We start from the raw sequence: 21,894 nt of genomic DNA, 5'->3' as shown, positions 1-21,894 counted from the left end.
ACTTTAGTATTTTATTTAATTGTAAAGCATTTTCCATGCTACAGACTATGAAGAGGTGTTTATATCCTTTGAAATTAAGAGGATATTGTTAAGTGTAAATTCAAAACTTGTTTGACAAATTAGATTTAAAAAAATTTTTTTCTGACAAATGACCTTGGAGTATTCATGAGGGATTAGTGTCTTTTCTTGCCTTTTTATTTCCAATGTGCAGATTTAGCGTATTAGCTAGTCGTGCTGCAGAAGAGGCCTCGTAACTATGTATCCATATAGAGTCAATGAAGAACAACTTGGTCTGGAGTTTTAATTCTCTAGCACAATGTTGATCCACTGAGTTGCCCCCATTTCTCTCTGCTCAGCTGGACCACGGGTTTACCATCAAGAGATCAGGGTCTTTGGACTACTACCAACAACCAGGAATGTATTGGATAAGGTATGAGATGGTGCAGCTCAACAGTCAGTGTTTCCATGGCAACGTGCTGGCAGTCTCCATTAACCAGTTCCTTCAGTGGATAAACATGCTTTTGATTTGTTACCCAGTCCATATGCTGCATTATCAGTTTCATTTTAATCTTGATTGAGATGCCACACACCCTCATTCCTTTTTTTTTTCCACCCATTCTTCACACTGACATTTGCCAGCTTTCTTTCCATCGCACATGCTCAGTATCAATTCCCGTTATACAGTTAAAAGGACAGTATATTTAGTGTTCATCCCAAAGCATTTTCCTGATGTTGCCAATTGAAAGAATGATTTTGAGAGCTCTCCTGTCCCTTAACAAATGAAGCAACAATAACAGCACCTTAGTATATGTTCTATAGACGTATATACTGTCATTTTAAAGTCATCAAGCCCAACCTTAACCTTATTAGAGGAATGAAACAATGCATTTACACGTTAGTAGTAGAAGCTCCTCCAAGTAGCAATGAGCTATAGAATGCATTGTGTGTGTTGATGAGCTTGTGTTTTCCGATTCTCCACTTTTTTGTTTTGTTTTCATTTTATTGTTACCTCTCTTCCCCCAGAAAACCCTTTATGTACTAGCTATTGCATGAATTTATTTTTCAATATTCTTTAACTGTCAGATTACTTAGTTGGCTTATCTGTGCAAGCAAAAGGGAGCCTGGGAGGTATTGATTTTATTTTAACTGGTTTAAGAATCCAATCATTTTTCTATTCCAGTCAGCGTCCCTGGCCCTTTCCTCAAGGGGCATTGTTTGTGTCTCTCGACATTACCCACAGGCAGGATGGGTTCTGATGATGTGAGCAGGGAACTCTTCTCCACCTGAACGTTTCTGAAATGATCTCTAGTTACAGCTCCAGATCTTAGCATTTGCTAACAGAGGTCCTGCTCAGTTTGGCACTAGTTCCTCCCAAATGGTGGAGCCTGTGTGCAGTCATGTAGTGGCTTCCTGGTATCATTTCATGGATTAGACACCTAAACTATAAAAAAAAAGAATAAAAAATGTGTATTATATATATGTGTATGTATACATATACCTACACAGCATGGGGCAAAAGTAGGTTTACAGTTGTTTGTATGGAAATAATATAACTAATAAATAATAATACAACAATAAACTGTGTTTTGCATACTCACACCTGTAAACCTACTTTTCCCCCACACTGGGTGTGTTTACATGTATATATATATGTGTGTGTATATATATATGTATATATATGTATATATATGTGTATGTGTGTACACACATACACATACACATATATATATATATCATTCTGACCACCAATTATTACTCCTGATATTTTTCTATAATTAGACACTTGAAACCAAAGATTTAGGAAAGCAGAAAAGGTCATACTTTGACAAACTATTCAAATATACTATAATTATGATAATTTCCAAGTCTGTTTAAAGCAAGAAAATACCCAAACTTCAACAAAATAAATCTGTCTTACATTTTTTTAAAAAGGGTTTTGTGTCTTCTAGATGAATATGCCTGTAGGACTTGCACATCAACCCTTCATTTACCTTGCTAAATTAGCTTTATAGATGTAGAAAGAACTCTTATTTTTAACCTTTGCAGGAGGGGTAGGAGGTGGTGAATCAGCCATAATTTGCCTTTGAGTAGGGTCTTCTTTTTGACTTTTTATGTGAAGATGATCCATCCCTCTTTTACGTTTTACTAGAAGATAATATACATTCAGAAGAGAGCACATATCATGAGTAAACATCTCAATGAATTCTCACAAACTGAGCAGGCCCCTATAAGCAGCACCCAGACCACCCAGCACCCCACCCTCCCACCCCAGCCCCAGGGCCCTTCCAGGGGGGTCACATGACCCAAGGCAAACACCGCCCTGGACTCTGTCTGCATTGATTAGCTTTGCCTAGTTTAGTCCTTTATATAAATTGAATTACTCCGCGCTGCTTCCTTTTTTAATTGTATGCCTCCCTAACCTCAGGGATATTAACCAACCATATATGAGTAAAGCTGATATACAATTAAAAACAGGCATCCAATATGTCTAATTACAGTTGTGTGTGTTTGTAGAAAATTACACATATAAATTAATTTTTAAAAATAACTTTAGAAAATGATATCACTAAATTTGTGGGATTAAGGGTGGGAGGAAAACAGCCATTTTAGTTGAATGGCCTTTTTATACTTAGGCTAATAAACATAGCCTAAGTATAAAAAGGCCATTCAACTAAAATCCTGGTGATGGTCCCCCTCAGCAGACAAAATGACACATCCCTGAATAATGGGCAGGAGCAGATGGGAGATAATCTCTTTATCTTTCTCCAATAAACCACTGTTTTCCAGCTGGGGGCAGTCACAACAGTGTTTATAGTGGATGCCGTGAAAGATGGCGCACCCAGTATGTAAAACTAAATTGGAGAAATGCTAAAACTCATCGGCCTATATGCTTAATTAGGAAGTTTTATAATGCCATTTAGCCCCAGCACAAACGCTCTTGCCTTTTATCTCCATAGAAGTGAAAACATTTGTCAAACCACGGTGGCAGGCAGCTCTCTCCCATACACAGTCCTCACAGGCGAACATCCTCATTCCCCATCCTTGTGCTTGTGGAGTGTTCACTACTCTGAGCGCAACGCTTGGGAGGCTTCCCTTACTTTTAGTAATGCTGCTCACATCAGGGCACAGGCTGGAGAAGGCATCTCTTCCCGGTGCCCAAAATTATCACAGGCTTTTTTGGTGATGGTAAAAAATAGTGGGGATGCATCTTCCTTTTTCTCTCCTTCCTTCTTTTGCCTGTTGACAGAGAGCCGCTTCCCACCCTAGCCAGGGGAGTAGCATTCTGCTTGGCTGATTTTTCCAGAAGACATTGCTCCTGTCACCCAGAGCCAGGGGGGCGGAAGGTTCACTCTCCAAGGGAAGAGCTGCCTGGGGCAGTCCCCTCTCTCATGGCCCTGCTACAAGCCCCTGGGAAAAGTTTCTACCTCACCACATTTTCCCCCTCCTGAAAATGCATCCTTATCCAAAGAGGAGGAGGTCACACACATGCCTGCCTTTCTTGGTGAGGCTGTCACTGCAGCAGGTGCTGTGGCCAACAACGCATAGAGAAGAATTTCTCCTGCAGGCAGAACAAGGCGACAGCCAGCCAGAACAGGGTAACCCAATTAAACAAAAACAAATAGCAAAACAAGACAAGGTAAAAATGCTAAATAAGATAAAAAGAGGAGATGAAGTAGGACAAAAAGCGTGGTTGAGTTCCGGGCATGACCTGACCCCAGTATACGTATTGCATGAGCGCGCACTGTCCTGAAACAGTGAGTAATGAGGCGGAGCGGGGAAGTGTGCGCAGTCTCTGCAAGGCTATTAAATGCTGTCGTGCTCGGTGTTAAAAAGGAATGGGCGCAGTTACATGCATCTTGCTCAGCACAGGTTTAGAAAAGGTTCCTGTGCAGCTAGAGAGGAGCCCCGCCCAGCCTGGTGTGAGAGGCGGCTCTGAGGAAAGCCTGCGGACAGCCTCACTCTGCCGGCAGCGCAGGCACACGGCACCGCAGGCACACAGCACGCTGCCGGAGGTGCAGTTGCTCTGGGGGATGCGGCCTTGGCCTTGCTCTGCGGGTTGGGACATGCTCCCTGCTGAGTGTCAGAGCACTGCTGGAGGGAGGGCAGATGCCTCTGCTCGGGAAGAAATTGACCACCCTACCCATCCCCTGTGACAAAGTTTTAAACATAAAAAAAGGCATAGATTTAAACTTCAAAACAACCCAGACTGGTTACAAAGAAAAATATCGGGACACTATGATGAAAGGTTTTGTAGCTATATCTTTTTTTTCTTCCTTTTTTTTCCAAGTGAAAGGAGGGGAGATAGACTTCCACGTGTGCCCCCACCAGGATCTACTCACACCAGTCCCTGTCTGGGGCCATGCTCACAACTGAGTTAGTTTTAGCACCTGAGGTTGAGGCTCCAGGGAGCCATCCTTAGCACCCAGGCCAATGTGCTAGAACCAATAGAGCCATGGCTGTGGGAGGAGAAGAGGTAGAAAAGCAGATGGTCACTTTTCCTGTGTGCCCTGACTGGGAATCGAACCCAGGACATCTACACACTGGACTGACGCTCTACCACTGAGCCAACTGGCCAGGGCCTTGTAGCTATATCTTGATGCTAAAAAGTGAGTTGTTTAGGCAAGAAGGCTCAAAAGGTGGGCAATAGAAATGGTCACTGAAGGAGAAAGAGGAACATTGAGACATCTCTGTTGTTTCACCAAGTCAAACAGGCGGCTCACTGTTTGAGATTTTGTTTTCAGAGGTCCTCTAAGAGAAGATCTCAAGAATTACACTTTTGTCTTTTTTAAACTTAACATACTTATTATTGGAAATGAGCACTTATCATGGCATTCCAAGACTTACTGATTAGGTGCAAACTGAAGTGAAATTCTTCTATGCATTTTCCTGAGTTCTTGATAATTTAGTATGGATCGAAAATTTTGTGTTATCATTTTTTTATTTGCCCCCAATCTCTTTCCCTCTTTTTGATTAGAAAGAAAAAAACCCCACTCTTTTCTTTGAGTTTATTACTGTCATACTTTGACTCCCAATAATCCCAGTGATGTTCACTGACTGATATAAAATAGATTTTATGAGGTGTAAGTGTGTAGGAAAGGACCCATCATAAAGAACTTAATCATAAGTATTGACACACGTACTCTGTTAAGGAAGAGCATAAATGTCAATACCTGGAAGTCAAACAGTTCTCAAATGTGTGTCAAACACGTGATACTTAGAGAAACAAAAAAAAAGTCTTAAGAATTGAAATGACGTGACCTTGATTAAAGACGGGCAAGGGCAGAGCATGGAGAGCTGTGTCTTTGCATTGGAAACCCTGGGTTTGGACCCAGCCTGTCCTGCTGCTTGAAATGTGACCTTGGCCAAGTTGCACATTCTTTTTCTGGTTTCCAGCTTCTCCATCTGTAAAAATGAGATGTGTATGACCAACCTTTCAAATCTGTGGTAAGAATTAAACACACCACCTTCATAGACCGCAGAGGCACCCAGAGAAAGATGGCTTCGTGGGTGTTGGCCTCACTTCCAAGAAAAAAGAAAATCCATACTAAGGACAGGTTTTCCTGAGGGAAAAATAATTTCTCTCTGGATCAAAGACTTTGTTATTAAAGTGGAACCATGAACTTTTTTTTGATGCTTTGATTGGGGTAAACAGCTGATATTATTCATGAGCAATTGTAATATTCTACTTAAATGAGGTTACTGCCAAATATCCTGATGAAATACAAGTTTAAATGTTATCCTCTAAAGCAAGGATTGGCAAACAACAGCCAATGGGACAAATCTAGCTCATTGTCTGTTTTGGTCAATAAAGTTTTATTGGAATACAGCCATGCCCACTCATTTATAAATGGCCTATGGCAGCTTTTGCCCTGGGGCAGCAGAGTTAAGTAGTTGTGTCAAAGAACCATATGGCTGCAAATTCTAAAATGTTAATTACTTGGCATTTCCAGAAGTTCTTCAACTAGTTCTAGTGGGGAAATGTTTCCAAATTAAAAGGCACCACTGGTGGGCTTGTTACAAACTATCTCCACCAGCTCTTGCAATGCAGGGACACAGAGTAGATCCTCCATGGATGGGTTTGGGTTTTTTTTTGTATTTTTCTGAAGCTGGAAACGGGGAGGCAGTCAGACTCCCGCATGCGCCTGACCGACCGGGATCCACCCGGCATGCCCACCAGGGGGCGATGCTCTGCCCATCTGGGGCGTCGCTCTGTTGCGACCAGAGCCACTCTAGTGCCTGAGGCAGAGGCCATAGAGCCATCCTCAGTGCCTGGGCCATCTTTGCTCCAACGGAGCCTTGGCTGTGGGAAGGGAAGAGAGACAGAGAGGAAGGAGAGGGGGAGAGATAGAGAAGCAGATGGGCGCTTCTCCTGTGTGCCCTGGCCGGGAATCGAACCCGGGACTCCTGCACACCAGGCCAATGCTCTACCACTGAGCCAACCAGCCAGGGCCCATGGATGTTTTTTAATATAGTTAATCAATGATTGAAGTTTCCAATGAAGGGGAAGTTAATAAGAGGATAAATGTGATTTTGAAAAATCTGGGATAAATTGAAGTTTTAACAATGCAATTCACTCTAAAATAGCGTCCCATTTGGAACAACCTGTGAGTAAGTCCTTTGGTAAAGCTAAAAAAAAATTTTTTTTTGTTTTTGTAATGAAAAGAGTTGCCTCTAACTTAACTGCTTAGCAAGTTCTGAGTTTTCCTCAATTTATCTTAGGATAAAGTGCACCTGGGGTTGTTCCCGAGTTCACTAGGACAACGAAGGGACTAGGGCGATCCAGCACAGTTGAGCTTTGAGGCTGGGAAGACGAAGGGCAGCAAGGCAGAGGGGACACGTGGGGCATGTCCTGTGGAAGCCCGAGCTCAGGATGGGCTAGGAGCGGGGAGCTGGGCCTGCCCGGGGCTGCCCAGAGAAAGCCCCGCGGCAGCAGGAGCCTGTGTGAGAAGCGATGGGGAAGCAAGGCTGGCTCTGCCCAGGGAGCCCCAGCATTCACGCCCTGGGTGTTGAGCGAGCACCCAGAACGTGACTCAGCAGGCCAGGGCAGGGGGCTTTATTCCACAAGGCCTCCTCAGGCCCTTGGGACGGTCATGTTCTCCCCAGGGACATACAACATCCCCATCTATCCAGATACTGGTGCTTCCTGGCAAGACCCCCAAAAAGGATATTCAAGCAAAACAGAACAATTGTGATAACCGTGGCAGTAAGCCAGATAAAAATGAGGAGGGTGGGTTTTTCCATCGATTTGTCAGTTTAATTTTAGTGGCAAACCAAACATGTCTGAAGTGGCGAGCAGTGGTGTGTGGGGCCTGCAGGGCAAGGGCTCCGGGCGGGCTCCAGCCCTGTGTGCGCACCACCCTCTCCCGGGAGCATGAATAATGGATGTCCTCAACGGCAATGTGCACAGAATCGTTCTTTTATTAATGAAATGAAGACTGTTTGTGATGGCTAGCAATAAATTAAGAAAAGTAAAAAAGGGAGAGCAGTCAGCGTGTGCCTCTGGAAAATGCAGTTACGTAAATGCAGTAATGACTGCCCTGACAGAGAGCATTGCCTCACAGCTCCAAAGAGGTGCTTCCCCTGCCAGCCCCGCACCCGACAGCGTGGCCCAGTGTTCTTGATCTGTACACTGTACGGCCTATTGTTTGCTAAAAGAAGAGCGTGGCCATTGCAGCAGATGGATGGTGAGATGAGGCATATTCTCAGTGTTTCGTAGGTGAAGGCTTCCCTGGGGAACTGAACCCCCTTTCTGGTGGACTGGGAAGTCGGGGCTCTGTGGTTTAGGGACTGTGTCCATGGTCAGGTAATTAGCTGAGCTAGGATAGAAAGCTTGTTCTCTTGACATCCCCGACTGCCACTTCCAAAGGGGATTTGGCTAAGGCTACCAGACAAGATGAGCATTTACAGAGCTATGTGACACAGACCAGCAGAAACAAAGCTAATTCTCCAGTTCATAGTTGTGATTCATTCTGGACCTTTCTCCCAGAATGCTCTTTTTTTCCCCTTTGACATTGCATAGATATGCCAGATGGCCATGCCCTGTGTATTTATGCTGGTTTCCTAAGTTAATGTCCAAATTAAGGACTTAAAATATCTGAGTACTGTGTGGAGCATATAGGGTCATTCGATGTAACAAAAGAGATCACTGACCAAATTCAGTAGATGTATCCATCAGGGGAATAAATGTCCTCATTATTATTTATACACGCCTGGTCTATAGCAGGCATGGAAACCAGGCAGAAATTAATTTCTATTTCCAGCTACTATGTATGCAGCTACCTGCATAGCTGAGGTTATGACAGTATGTTACTGTTCCTCAGTTTTCACACTTGATCTAACAGCTCTTAAGGACACTGTGAGAACCAGGGATTTATAGCCTGAGGTAAGGATGTGCCATGTGCTTCTGTGTAGGACAGGTGTATATTGGTTTACTTATACCATTGTATTTGGTCAACAGTTTATTTTGCTTACCAGAGTCCCCAGGCCACTCGTATTTAGCTATGATCAGGATACAGATAACAGTCGTTAATGGGGACATATTTTATTTAAATAGATTAGAATATCGTATTTGGTCACTACTGGACAACTCCAGAATCTCAAGAGATTTCTTGGTCACCTCTAACCTGTGATAATTAGCACCAAAATGTGATAACAGGAGCTTCAGATTCTCTTACCGAGCTCTTAAGAAGTGATAACTTTCTGAGGAAGCACTTGGGGATTCAACTGCAAGTCCATTCATGTTGGATCCGACAAAGGTACAAGCCGTAAGGAAGATGACTAATAAAAATAATAAGCCTGGCCTGACCAGGCGGTGGCACAGTGGATAGAGTGTCGGATTGGGACACAGAGGACCCAGGTTTGAAAGCATGAGGTCTCCAGCTTGAGCATGGACTTGATAGCTTGAGCACGGGGTAGCTGCCTTGAGCGTGGGATCATAGACATGACCCCATGGTCGCTGGCTTGAAGCCCAAGGTCACTGGCTTGAGCCCAAGGTCGCTGGCTTGAGCAAGGGGTCACTGGCCCGACTGGAGCCTTCTGGTCAAGGCACATATGAGAAAGCAATCAATGAACAACTAAGGTGCTACAATGAAGAATTGATGCTTCTCATCTCTCTCCCTGTCTGCCTGTCCCTATCTGTCCCTCTCTCTGACTCTGTCTCTATCACACACACACACACACACACACTAATAATAATAATAATAATAATAATCCCATTCGGAAGTCTTAAATTTTAAGGGCTTTGTCAAGGTAATACCTGAGGATAACCTTCCCTTACCGAGATAGACATTAGGGAGGAGAGACCCTATCTGCTTGATATCTGGTACTGTTTTGTGATTGATAAAGAGGAAAGTAGCCTCTCAGAAATGTTAGGAAGGACTCAGAATTTACATTTATGATGCAGCACTTCAGAGAAAAACTCACATTGCAAATGTGTTTATGAGGGAAAGGAGCCAACTGGTGTGTGTGTGTATATTTGATAAAAAACAAAAACAAAATAAAACATGGTATTTTCTTGCTGAATTCATCTGTCCTGAACTACATACAGGATTCAGTTGTAAAATTTAAACTGCCCATAATTTTATAGTCACAATTAAAATTCTAAAGATTTCATATATTACAGTGCTTACTGTGGCAAACAATTGGACTGCAATGGGTAGTTTTAGTAGAAAATATTAACTTTATCTAATATAAGCATGGATCGTTTCTGAAAAAGAAATTGTATTCTTAAATATTGACTCAGAGTACTTTTAACTTCTTACTCTTTTGTATTAAAGAGTTGCTTTGGGGGTTCTATTTTTTTTTTACTCAGAAAGTATATAATCATCTAAAATAATTTAATTCTGTATTAATTAAGAAATATTTAATAAGTTCTTAATATGTGTGCCACAGTCTGCTGTTCTGAAGATGCAGATGAGTTTCTGGTTGTACCACAGGGGAGCTTGTGTGGTATTTGGGGAGTGAACATATAAAAAACTAATAGGAGTCCTGTGTACAGGAAGTGACAAAAGTTTGGTCAAGACAGTGCTTGCCTGAGGAATTGGGGGGGGGATGATGCAGGAGGTGAAATTTGATCAAATCTAAGAAAATAGATAACTTTGGGCAGGCAGGAAAAAGGCGAGGTCATTTCATGTTGATGAGCACCTTGAGCCAAGATGTGGAGGTGGGTGTGATTCAAGGACATTCACAGATACATCCGTTAGGGCTATTTGATTGCAAGTAAGGAAAACCCAAACCCAAACTGCGTAAGCAAATAGGAAATTTGTTCTTTTTTGAAATCCTGAGGGTCCAACGGTTCGGTCTGGCTTTGCTGGTGGACAGATTCAGCCCTCGTTCAGAGCTTGGTCTCTTCTATACCCTCCTCTCTGCCTCCCTGTGCTGGAGCATCACGGGGAACCAGGATGTGGGGGCAGCTCCCAAAATTGGGATTCCTTACAAATACGAAGTCCCGGCGAGAGCCTCCTTGGGTCCTGTCACTGGGCTGGGTGCCCGTCCTGAGCTGGCCGTGGGATCCGAGGGATGCAGTAAGTTGAGGCTTGCTCCAGGTCGCCAGCTCACCCGGCCCGTCTCAGAGGTGGGGCGCAGGGTCACCTTCCCTGGAGCCACAGAGCAGAGCGAAGGACGTCCGCAAGGGACTGAGGCACACTCAAACCTAGCAGAGTAAATGGATGCTGCGCAGGAAAATCAAATGGGTAACAGTGAATCTACAGATGTTACGGGGTCATTTTGAATAATAACGGGAATTAAGACACTGGAAATTTTTACTGTAAGTGTGTTATGAATGTTAGGACAAGGAATTGGACTTTATGAGGAGCTGTAGATAAATCAGACCTTGAGGATAACTGATCTCTCAGCTGCGTGTAGGACAGAGGGGCATTGTGTACTCAGGAGAGACACATTGTGACCTCTGTTGCATTTTCCTGTATTTCAATTGCCTCCCTTTGTAGAGTATCTGTTGTCTGCTGTGAACTATGGAGAACACAGAGAAGGTGTCCAAAATTTGATCTTGCCCACCACAGCATCTACCACGTGGCAGGGGAGATGATGAATTCGAGTCGATGACAGTATAGGCAGGAGGCTAGTGCCAACAGTACAAGGGGTCCTCAGGTTATGACAGTTCTATTCCTATGACAGTGATATAACCCGAATTTTGGTGTAAGTCAAAACACACCCTAGCCTAAGTCATTTACCTACCCTGACACAGTTGTAAAATCATAATCTGGAACACAAAAACACAGCTGAGCCACAGAAAAAGAATATTGCATATTCTTCCGCCACGCTCAACCAAACTGGTTCATCCACATAGTCCGTAAGTACAGTGCCAATGGTGGAAGCTGAAACAGTCATGTCTCAATTTTTAAAAATGTTATGGGAATGAGTGTCATAAACTCGAAACATATGTTGAGACTGTCATAACCTGAGGACCGCCTGTACTAGGTTTCAAGGGAACACAGGGAAGGAGGAAGTTCTTAAAGCAAATCACAGTCCAGGACGCTGGAGGCAGAGGGAGCAGGAATCCAGGCAGGAGAGGCTTGTGGACAGTAACATCCTTGGAGCATCTTGAAGAGCAAGTCAACTGGGAGCCCCAAACATTAACTGTGTAGCTTCTGAGAACACTGCAAGGACCCTGGTGGCTTGGAAACTGCCTCTCCATCTCAGACCCAGGCCTCCCTAGAGTTTACTGGTCCGGAATGGGATTGTACATACAGGGAGCCCGGCTTGCGACCCTGAAAGAAGGTCGCAGGTCCTCAGCATGGGAAAGCCCGGTCTCTCGGCCTCGGCAGCCGCCTCAGGGCAGGTCTGCTGCCCAGCCGGCTCTGGCTGACAGCGGAGGGGTGTGCAGCTGGAAGGCCTTGGCCCCACTGTGTTCTGTCTCAGCAGACGTCAGAGTGAGTGGGAGGAAATGCATGGGCCTTATGCAGGACAACTAAGTTCTGTTCCTAGCAATGGAGGCTGGGGAAGTCTCTCCACATGCCTGGGCCTCAGTTCTCTGGCCTGGGATGGCCAAGCATTGGACGAGGAATGCTTTATAAATTGTCTTTCAGTTCTAAGAGTCTATAAATCCAACAGAAACAACCAACACACCCTTACTCCCTGAAACATGATAATGGAACATGATATATTTCCAGAAATAACCGCCATGCAGTTACTGGTGACCACAGTGCACCTGAAAGCAGGGGGTCACTCGAGCACCGGGGCTCACCCACCGAGGCGAGCTGTTACAAAGCTGCTAACTAGAGAGATTGGTCGGAGTGGCTAGAACTGACCGCTTAAAAGGGACAGGGCAAGGGTTGTCCAGGCAGAGAGACAAGTAAGGAAGAGAATAGGATTGCCCTGATAAGGATGCAGAGAAATGAAGGTGATACTGAAGGGACTGGTATCCGAACAGGGACTCAATACCGTTTCAGCTTCTGCTGAATTATAGTATTCGTAGAGAAATGGCCTATCTCAGTGGCTGCAGCCAAGAACCTAACTTGCCGTAATTGAGTAGATTATGGGGAGGTGAGGTCAATATGGAGAAGGTGCCAATGAGAGTTGGGGGGAAGGAAGTATTCTGAGGTAAGTTCTAATATGAGCTTTATGTTGCACTGTTTCCCTCTTGATTTAATTTTATTTTTTTCTTCCTTTTCCAAGTGAGAGGAGGAGAGATAGAAAAACAGACTCCTGCATGTGCCCCATTCAGCAACCCATCTGGGGCCAATGCTCTGCCCATCTGGAGCCATGCTTGCTACTGAGCTATTTTTAGTGCCTGAGGCATAGGCTCCACAGAGCCATCCTTATGCATGGGGCCAATGTGCTCAAATCAATCAAGCCACTGACTGTGGGTGGGGAGGAGAGAGAGAGAGAGAGAGAAAGAGAGAGAGAAAGAAAAGGGGGAGGGGTGGAAAAGCAGATGGTTGCCTCTCCTGTGTGTCCTGATCAGGAATTGAACCCAGGACATCTACACACCTGGCCACATTCTACCACTGAGCCAACTGGCCAGGGCTCCCTCTTAATTTTATTTATTTATTTATTTTTTTGTATTTTTCTGAAGCTGGAAACGGGGACAGACAGTCAGACAGGCTCCCGCATGCGCCCGACCGGGATCCACCCGGCACGCCCACCAGGGGGCGACACTCTGCCCACCAGGGGGCGATGCTCTGCCCCTCCGGGGCGTCGCTCTGTCGCAACCAGAGCCACTCCAGCGCCTGGGGCAGAGGCCAAGGAGCCATCCCCAGCACCCGGGCCATCCTTGCTCCAATGGAGCCTCGCCACGGGAGGGGAAGAGAGAGACAGAGAGGAAGGAGAGGGGGAGGGGTGGAGAAGCAGATGGGCGCCTCTCCTGTGTGCCCCAGCTGGGAATCGAACCCGGGACCCCTGCACGCCAGGCCGACGCTCTACCACTGAGCCAACCGGCCAGGGCCTCCCTCTTAATTTTAAAACAATATCTTACATCAAATTGTAAAGAAAAAAAAAACTCTTCTATTTCTGGGAACATTATCCCCCGTAGGAAGCATCTGCATGTCCATCTTGACCTATAGCAACTCTGGGAGGGTAGGAAGGGATTAGCCCTGCTCATCAACTGGGAACTGAGGGGCAGGGCACACAGCCCACAGTGGATGGAGCCGGACTCAGCATCGATGAGTCCATGTCCAGCTGCTCCCTTCCCACCCTAGCAAGCCTCTTCGTTCACTAGTCTGTATTCACTCCAGTACCAAGGGCTTTCTTCTTCCTCAAGAAGGCAGAACTAGAAATATTTTTTATAAGCAAGAGAAACATTTATATTACTATCGGATTAATGACAACATGGTTATTATGTGAGTCAGATTAAATACATGTGGGTTTATTTTTTCACAAACATTCATCTCCACACACAGAACATTTTCAGTTTGCTTTGAGAGCAAAAATACCCTATGTAGTGACTTTACAGCATTTTAAATAAGGTTAGGAATTTTCGTTTATGATGCTGAAGATAACATAAAATCAGTCGGTATAAGACTAAGATCTGTATATATGAGGGTCCTTAAAACTTTGACAAGTAGAAGAATAAAACAGACATCTCAACAAACCATTTATTGAATCACTGTATTAACAATCTAGCGAAACCAGAAGTGAATTATTAAACTTCATCTCCTCCATTGAGTTCATAACGCTGGTACCTACTCTGCGGATAGTTTTGAAAGCGGAGCAGCTCAGCCTAACGAAGCCATTTACTGTATGGATTCTGCACCCTGCCTCTCTTTCCCTCTTTATTACTTCATTCTGGAACTTTGATTGCCTACTTTAGATCTAAGATTGCTCTAATGCTAGACTGCCGTTGTATGAGGGGGCTTAGTTTTCACTTTGTTCTCAAGGACCAGGCTGGCTATAAATTTATCTCTGTTCTTTGAAGAAGCTAATAGTAAATTTTCAAGAGGAAGAATGGTGGTCTATATCCCTGTAGAGGGAAAGTAATCTCTTAAAAGCAGAATAACCTCCAGGCTACATCCTTTTAAAGAGGGACTTTCAAACAAGGACGACTTCAACTTTTATATGTGTTCTATATTTTTTCTCAGGCTTTCTACCTGCTCTTCTGTGCTCTGTGTCAGGTTTTCCTTTTTTGTTTTTTTTCCCCCTGTAATGACTTGTTCCTCCCACACCCATTAAATCTGTAACAAAGTCATGCTGTTCCCAGTTCTGATGTCATAATAACTTCCAGAGCTGCGGCTGGGTGGCACATCCCGGAGATGCGCTGAGGCTCTCTGGGAGAAGGAGGCATGACCAGGAGCTGCAGAGCCTACAGAATTGAGTCTCGGTTTCATAAATCACCGCATACTACAAGGGAAATGAACTTTGTAAAGTACAATCCTTGGAGAGGTTTAATTGCATTCAAAGCAGTTTTCCATTTCTGGCATTAGTTTCATTAAAATTCAAACAATTCTTCCCAGAGATTCAGCCACACTCCTTCATCAGCAAGATAATAAGGTAATTTAGAACGAGAAGGCACTAAAATAGCTGGATGAGCTGGTGGCTCTGTTTCCGTGTCTGACAACTTCATCACCTTTATCTTTATTATACAGCCGCCTGAGCTGAGTGTTGAGGAGTGAAGCACACAGGTGTCCTCACAGGTCAGACACTGGGGCCTTGCCGGGTGCCCACTTGCCAGGGCCCCTGGCCAGCCTGGGAGCCACCAGAGGGCACAGAGGAGGAGCTGGGGGGCTTGGGTAGGGCGGGGCGAGGCTGACCCACGACATCATCCATCCTGCCTGTGTCCGTCGTCGCTGTCATGACCAGGTGCTCCTAGGAGCTACATCTCGGGGAGCAGAGGCCCTGCTTCTCAAGCGGTGATCACTGTTGTCAACCAAAGTGAGCCAAAAGGGACGGGTGAAACTTGGCCAGCGTATTTTTCTGACCTCAGGAAATTTCAGAAAGTTTCTTGTGCCCTTTCCTTAGGCCTAATTGTCCTCTTTCTCATTTTATGCCCCTGCTAGACCACCGCTCTTGATAAGGAGAGGCAGGTTTTCCGAAGAAGACGCCACCAGGATGTGAGGGCGCAGTACAAGGCGCAGCCGGCTCCTCCTGAGCTCAACTCGGAATCCGAAGACTACTCCCCCAGCTCCTCGGAGACTGTTCGCTCTCCCAACTCCCCCTTTTAATGAGACCCTTTGTACTCCAAGTCCTAGCCTAACCCTTTGAGACTCTGATTCCCCCCAAAATTTATGTTAAAAACAAACAAAAAAAATGGTTTCATCTGGTCTGTGTAGCACGCAGTGCTCGGATGGCCAAACAGAACGTGTGTTTTCTGGGTATCTTCTTAGCGATTTCCCTGGGCTGAATGAGATAGTGACATGTTGTTTGTGAAGATGGCGACTTGCTGCTAATGGGATCCTCAAAGGGTTAAGGCTACTTTGCAACTCTTTTAAACTTAGAAACAATGAATTTTCCCCTCAGTCAGACTAGGCTCTGCAGTGTGTAATAAGCACATGCTCACCCTCTGTGTGCCCGGGGTGTGTAGCGACCCCTCGGAGAATCTTCCCCGGCCTTTGGATGTATACACACGTTCCTTGATTTTGCTGCAGATCAAGGGGTGCTTTTTAGATGCTGAGATATCTGGACAAGAAGGGCACCTAGGATGATCCCTCGCTTGTCCTCTTTTGTGGGTTTAGAACATGGCAGGTTTGTAACTGAGGTATAAGCACCCCTTCCCTAGTCTTCACTCTCCTATTAAGAGCAAGACTTCTTTCGTTAGAGGCAGGACTGTCAGCTGCCACAAGTCCTGCATCCCAAGAGGAGGGAATTGGATCGGTGGCGAACAGCCCGACCACAGGAACAGATGGTGCCCCTCCCCCAAACCGTCTCCATATGAAGACGTGCTGACGACGCCCCAGAAATGCTGCGTCCACATCAGACACACCCGGTGCCCTTGCAGACCCTCGGGGAGCCACACGTCTTGTCTGGTGCTTGCCGAAGGAGAGTCTGCTTGCTTGCTGTGAGACATCTACAGGAAAAAAAAAAAAAACCTGGTGGAAAAGAGCAATAAATTGCCAGGTGCTCTTTAGGGCTGGGATTGCAAACAGGAAGAGGAAATAAGAGCCTGGTCTTTTTCTCACCTGCTTTTTCATGCACTGCAGTCTTCAATGTGACGTTCACAGAGAGGATCACATCCATCCAGAGGCGTGCAGGGGTGCAGGGGACTAGTGGCAAAGCGCTTTGCAAGCTGGCCAAGGAGGAAGCACAGTGAGAAAATGACCCAGAATGTTTTTTTAAATGGGTTTTAAGGAAGCAAACCACTGGTAAGATCAGTTCATGTGCACCGTTAGGTTGTATATATAATCTCCCAGGAGGAACAGGATAGGAGAACTGGAGGGTACCCCCAAGGATCAAACTTCTATCCTTCTAAGGTGACCTTGTGTAGCGTGGTCTTGAGCTATGCAGAGGGACAGGGCTTCCTCTCCATGGGCCAAGTTTCGTCTGAGACCTGAATTTTCACTTCGGTTGTGGAATCTTTCTCCCTAGCCCTGTGTCTCCATTGAGTTTCTTCAGGAATGTGGTGCTTTTCAGGATGGGGGCCTCCTATTCGCTACTGCAGTGCTTAGAGATGAGGGTAGCCATGGTGTCTTGGAGGCAGGGGCCCAACTCAATGTCCTCCTAAGGTTTGCTCAACTTTGTGTTCCAGGAGAAAACCAATGAGGGATGTCTCATCAAATTTGCATCTGGATGGCTGAATAGCGCTATTGTTTCCGTTTTGAATACACTTCAATATCTGAAGGTCTCCAGCCTTTCTATAGTCAGTCCTTTATTTTCAGACACACGTTGGTCTTCAACGGCTGCGTTTCACTCCTCGACTCATGAACTATAGGCTGTATTGATATATAGATTTTAAGATCAAAACGTGTCATGATTTTTGCAACATAGCTCCCTCATTCTTTGCTCTTCTACATTTAGGCTTATTCCTTGGTCTGTGTTGTCCTGACACATAAGCAGTAGATTATTTCTCGAGAGCCCTCCCCCCCCCCACACACACACTTTTTAGAGATTCCTGAAATGATAACACACATTGCAAAGTAGCACAACTCAATCAGGTTTTGGGGTGTGTCGGGGGGAGAGCAGAATACCAGGGAGGGTGTTGGTATGAAGAAGGATTCCTCACCAGTAAAGTGCACCAAACTGGTCAGAAATGACTGCTTTCTCCAGCACTATAAAGCAAGGTGCTGTTCTGAGTAACGCTGGAGTCACCATACAGCGTGGCCCCCACTCTGAATGTGTGACTGTGAAGAATCTGACGAGTAGAGACCTTCCTGCAGTAGGTTACTCTCCTCTCTTGCTCTGAATCCCTGCTTTTCCCATGGGCGTTATATGTATTGCTACTGCCTCTAGTGTAGAGAACTTGCCGTGCATGGCTCAGGCCTTTTCCTTCCCTCTGCATCTTGGGAGACCGTGGCCCGTGTGAAACTGGTGTGTTTTCCACACGCTGCAGTGGGTGGCTGGGAAGAATGCAGGGCCGGTTTAGCATGGGGAACCTGCCACAGTTGCCCAAGAATCTGTGGTCTATGCTGAATAAACAGTGGTATGTGACCTGTCAAGTAGAAATTATTTGAGTGATCAGATGGAATGCAACCTTTTCAGCATCGAGCTACCAAGATCCGGAATGGCAGAGACGTACTCAGAGGATTAACAGATAAGCACAAGGCATGCTGATGACGTTGGTATCCAGCCCGCTTTGCTTTTAGCCAGTGCTTTCTAATTTTGGGGTTTCTTTTCCATGACATTCTTGGGATAGTTCAAGTTTGAAATAATTAAGTGGTGGTGTTCTTTAAGGAATTTCTTTAACCAAATTGATCTTTTTATTTTTTTCATGTTACCATCCAATAAATATGTACCATTATGGCGGTGTATCTCTGTAATTATCAATTGAATCATTACCACAAGTGTTTCCATATTTTTTTCCTAAGCATTTACTATAGCTCTCATGGTGGTGGTCTGGTGATGGGGACTGTCTTTCCTTTATTAATACATGACCAGCCATATGGTATTTTCAAGGGAATTTTAAGATCCGACTTTTCAGTTCAACAGTAGACTAGTGAAGAGAACTCTTTCATTACTTGCATTGGTGTAAATCATTTCTGTAGATGAGAACTGTTCATCTTGATGAATACTTTTCTTTTTCGACATTGTAACAGAAATCTTTTTATGCATCATGATCAATGAATATGTGATTTGCTCCAAATAATTAGAAGGAAAAGTAAGATTTCAGTCATTGAAAATGTTTTTACAGTAGCCCTCGTTTACCTTACACATGGTGCATATTAAAATAAGCAGAGAAAAATGCAAATAAACTACTGAAAACACTCGGTGTTTTGTCTTCAGTGAAACCTCATGCAATGTGTGCGGCACACCCCACCTCTACCCCGGGTTGTGGTTAACAGCGCCATCAGATATTGTTGAAAGAAAGCAATATATACAAGAATGAAGGCTAAAATTGCAGTTCTTTACCCTTGGAAGCATATTTCAGTTGGGGAACAAAAAAGAAGAAAGAAAAATTGGCTTAGCTCAGAGGGTCACGGTAAGCTCATAGCTACCGTATGTCCAAGGCTCGCACACATTAAATCACAGTTGCTTGCTGGCCAAGGGCACCCATTGGTCAACTCTATCCCCCGTGCTGCAGTGCGATTGTGCTTCAGGGAGAGCTTTCTTAATATTGTGTTGCCTGCTAGCCCTTCTCAGGGTAAGAATCTGTCGAATTTTCATGATTAACTACGTTCAAAGGTTTTCAATTTGACCATAAAAAGGTGCCCCAGGCTGGTTTGCTCTGGTCTAGAGGACCCATGCTCCAGCAAAGGCGCACTGTCCGCTCCTCCCTCCCCAGATCTCCTAAGAAAAGAACAACAAAATAACCTGATGTCTTTCCCTTCATTGTGATTTCAAGATCCAAAATGATAGTTTTAATGTAATCATTCATCTAGAGGTAGATTTCAAAAAATAGAAATAGTAAGTCAACTGGCATAGATTGTCAACATGTCATTTCTATAATTTGTAAATTATTAAATTTTTAAATGTTCCATGCTATTTCTTCTTTTGTCTGATCAAAGATTTTTAAAAACTTAAAGATGGTCAGTTCAAAGGTTAGCTTTACCCCTGTGCTGTCTACCACTGGCATCGGGAGTTTGGGAAAAACACCCTCAGACAGCCCTTACTGTGCAAGCTGTGACACAGGGTCAGATAGATGCCTCGTTTGCAGACGGGGGTTTCTTAATTACCAAGTTTCCTGAAGCCATTCTAGTCTGTTGGGGACAATAGTGATTAAAAGCACTTCCAAAAGTAACATGTTTTACCAATTCAGATATGATAAAAAGAGTGTAAATTAACAGATTTCAAACTGTTTTTGTTTAAAAGCAAGTAAATCAACAACTTCTGAGGACACACTAGACACTTGATCTGGCAAATGTGCTTTTAAAACGTGGCTGGATGGTGCTTATACACGACACAGTTTCTGAAAGCTTTCAATTCGGTACTCGTGGGATCCTGAGGACTGTCACAGACCCTTTCATTTGTGTGTAATTACATACTTGAGGTGGAGGTGCTTTGGGGCCTTTTCTTTCTCCTTTTAATATGTCAAATATGCAACCACACACGGAGTAACATTAAGGATCCTAAACTGGTGGGATCCAGGACATTCAATGTAGAGGCTTAAGATGCCTCTGGTTGGGGTGAGATGCTCTCCCCCTTGTTTTTGTTCCCCTCCACCCCCTGCCCACCCCATCCTTGCTGTCATTGTTGGGGGCTTTCTCACTGCACTGATCATTTTTCAGTGAGGGAGTTTCTGACGGACAGGTGTTTTGATCATGAGATTTTCAATATCTTGCCCTTGGACGCATTGAGAAAGATTCTTTCTTTCATTCTTTTTCCCTAAAGTAAAAGTCATCTTTGCAATTAAACCAACCTGCAAACTTCCACAATGTTCTTTGTTGGTCAGCTGACATCACGACCCTTACTGGTGCTTCAATGTAAAATTGTATATACGTGGATTTTTTCTGTGATATACTTCATTAATTTAAAGTAAAAAAAAAAAGATAGCCTTCGCTGTTGGTCTTAATAAAAAGTAAGACTTCAAAAGTGATGATAAAGATGCTATAATGTCAATTTATTTCAGTCCAATTCAATGTGGTAAGAAAAGATCTTGAATAGTTCTCTGGGGACAATTTCTCACTTGCCATTGACATTAATCTTTGATGTATTCTAGAAAAAATAAAAAGAAATTGAAACCAATCCAAGGTTAGAGTCATATCCTCAATAACTTTTTAAAAATGTTATTAGGAAATTAATAATAGCACTTTTCATTCTGTCTGAAAGAAAATTATTAAAGGATTAGTTGAGTGTGAAATTAAAGAGTATTTTTGCTCACGCATACTAAAAAGGTGGGCTAGGAACTTGACACATTAAAACAAGGTTCTGAAAGGATTCAATTTGGTACCAGAAACAAAATTCAATGTTTCCTTTGAAAATACTCAATTTATCAACTTCTGCATAGACTCAATGGCATAGCTTAATTTTTTATTTTGAGAATCTTAATAAAATAACTTTTCAAATGATTTGTATCCGTGATTAAAGCTGGAATGAAATCCAATTTCCCCCCCTAATCTCTCAGTTTAAGCTAATAAATGTAGGTTAATGTGGAATGAAGTCATCTGTGATATATTATGTTCATTTGTCAACTGAGCTTTTTTTTTTTGATGTTGCCTGTTTTTATGTAAAACATGTTCTAAAAGTGAATAAAGTAATAGTGCCGGTGTATGAACTACTACGTAGCACCCCGGCCACAGCATCGCTCCCCGGCTCACTTTGCCATGCTGGAATAAAATTTCGCTTTAGCTTAATTCATAGCTGATACATTCAGTCCACAAAGGAACAACCCAGCTGTGTTCTTGGGGAGAACTCTCTCTATGCAAGGCTTTAAAAATTAGTCATGCGGTCAGAATGCAGCTTTCCCACATGCCCTCCACGGCAGAGTGTGTGTTTCATGAGCATAATTCAAAAACAGCTATTCCAAAAATGTCCCTTTTCCTATATTACCTTCCTGCCTGGGCCAAGTGACTTGCATAAACACTGAGAAACAAAATATAATTCAGCTCAATTTTATCCTTTAACCTACGTGCACAAGCTCTCCAGGGAAGTTGATTGCTGTATCCACCAACCCCTAATTAGCTATTATTTTTATAGCAATCTCCCATCAGGCCTTCCACATGCAGTATTGACGTTAGAGAGAATTGCAAGATAGCACAATGGAATAAAGTTCTTTTCTCTGTGATGTTTTCGATGCTAAGAGATCGAAATGCTGGCTGGCAGCAGGGACTGCTGGTCCCCTGGTGTCCTATGAAGGTGCCAGAATTTTTTCCAGTGCTTATAAAATTAGCAGTCACCCTCCCTGCCATCTACCCG

The 21,894-nt window shown here is 44.1% G+C and overlaps 1 protein-coding gene across 5 annotated transcripts in view; it reads left to right on the top strand.

Moving 5' to 3' along the window:
* The window catches only part of DCLK1 (doublecortin like kinase 1), a 384,157-nt gene extending 365,351 nt beyond the window's left edge, over positions 1-18,806 (top strand). For 3 of the 5 annotated variants that reach the window (XM_066381031.1, XM_066381032.1, XM_066381030.1), the window contains exon 17: positions 15,450-18,806. In XM_066381031.1, coding sequence (XP_066237128.1) covers positions 15,450-15,614 — 165 coding nt within the window. In that variant the 3' untranslated portion in view covers positions 15,615-18,806. Of the gene's footprint in view, positions 1-356; positions 431-15,449 lie in introns of all 5 variants that reach the window. The other 2 variants (XM_066381034.1, XM_066381033.1) reach the window with 1 other exon arrangement.
* Positions 18,807-21,894: the final 3,088 nt, after the last annotated feature.

This window comes from Saccopteryx leptura, chromosome 4 (genome assembly GCF_036850995.1).
Source record: "Saccopteryx leptura isolate mSacLep1 chromosome 4, mSacLep1_pri_phased_curated, whole genome shotgun sequence".
In the NCBI taxonomy this organism is placed as follows: Eukaryota; Metazoa; Chordata; class Mammalia; order Chiroptera; family Emballonuridae; genus Saccopteryx; species Saccopteryx leptura.
This window is presented reverse-complemented; position numbering and strand designations above follow the sequence as displayed.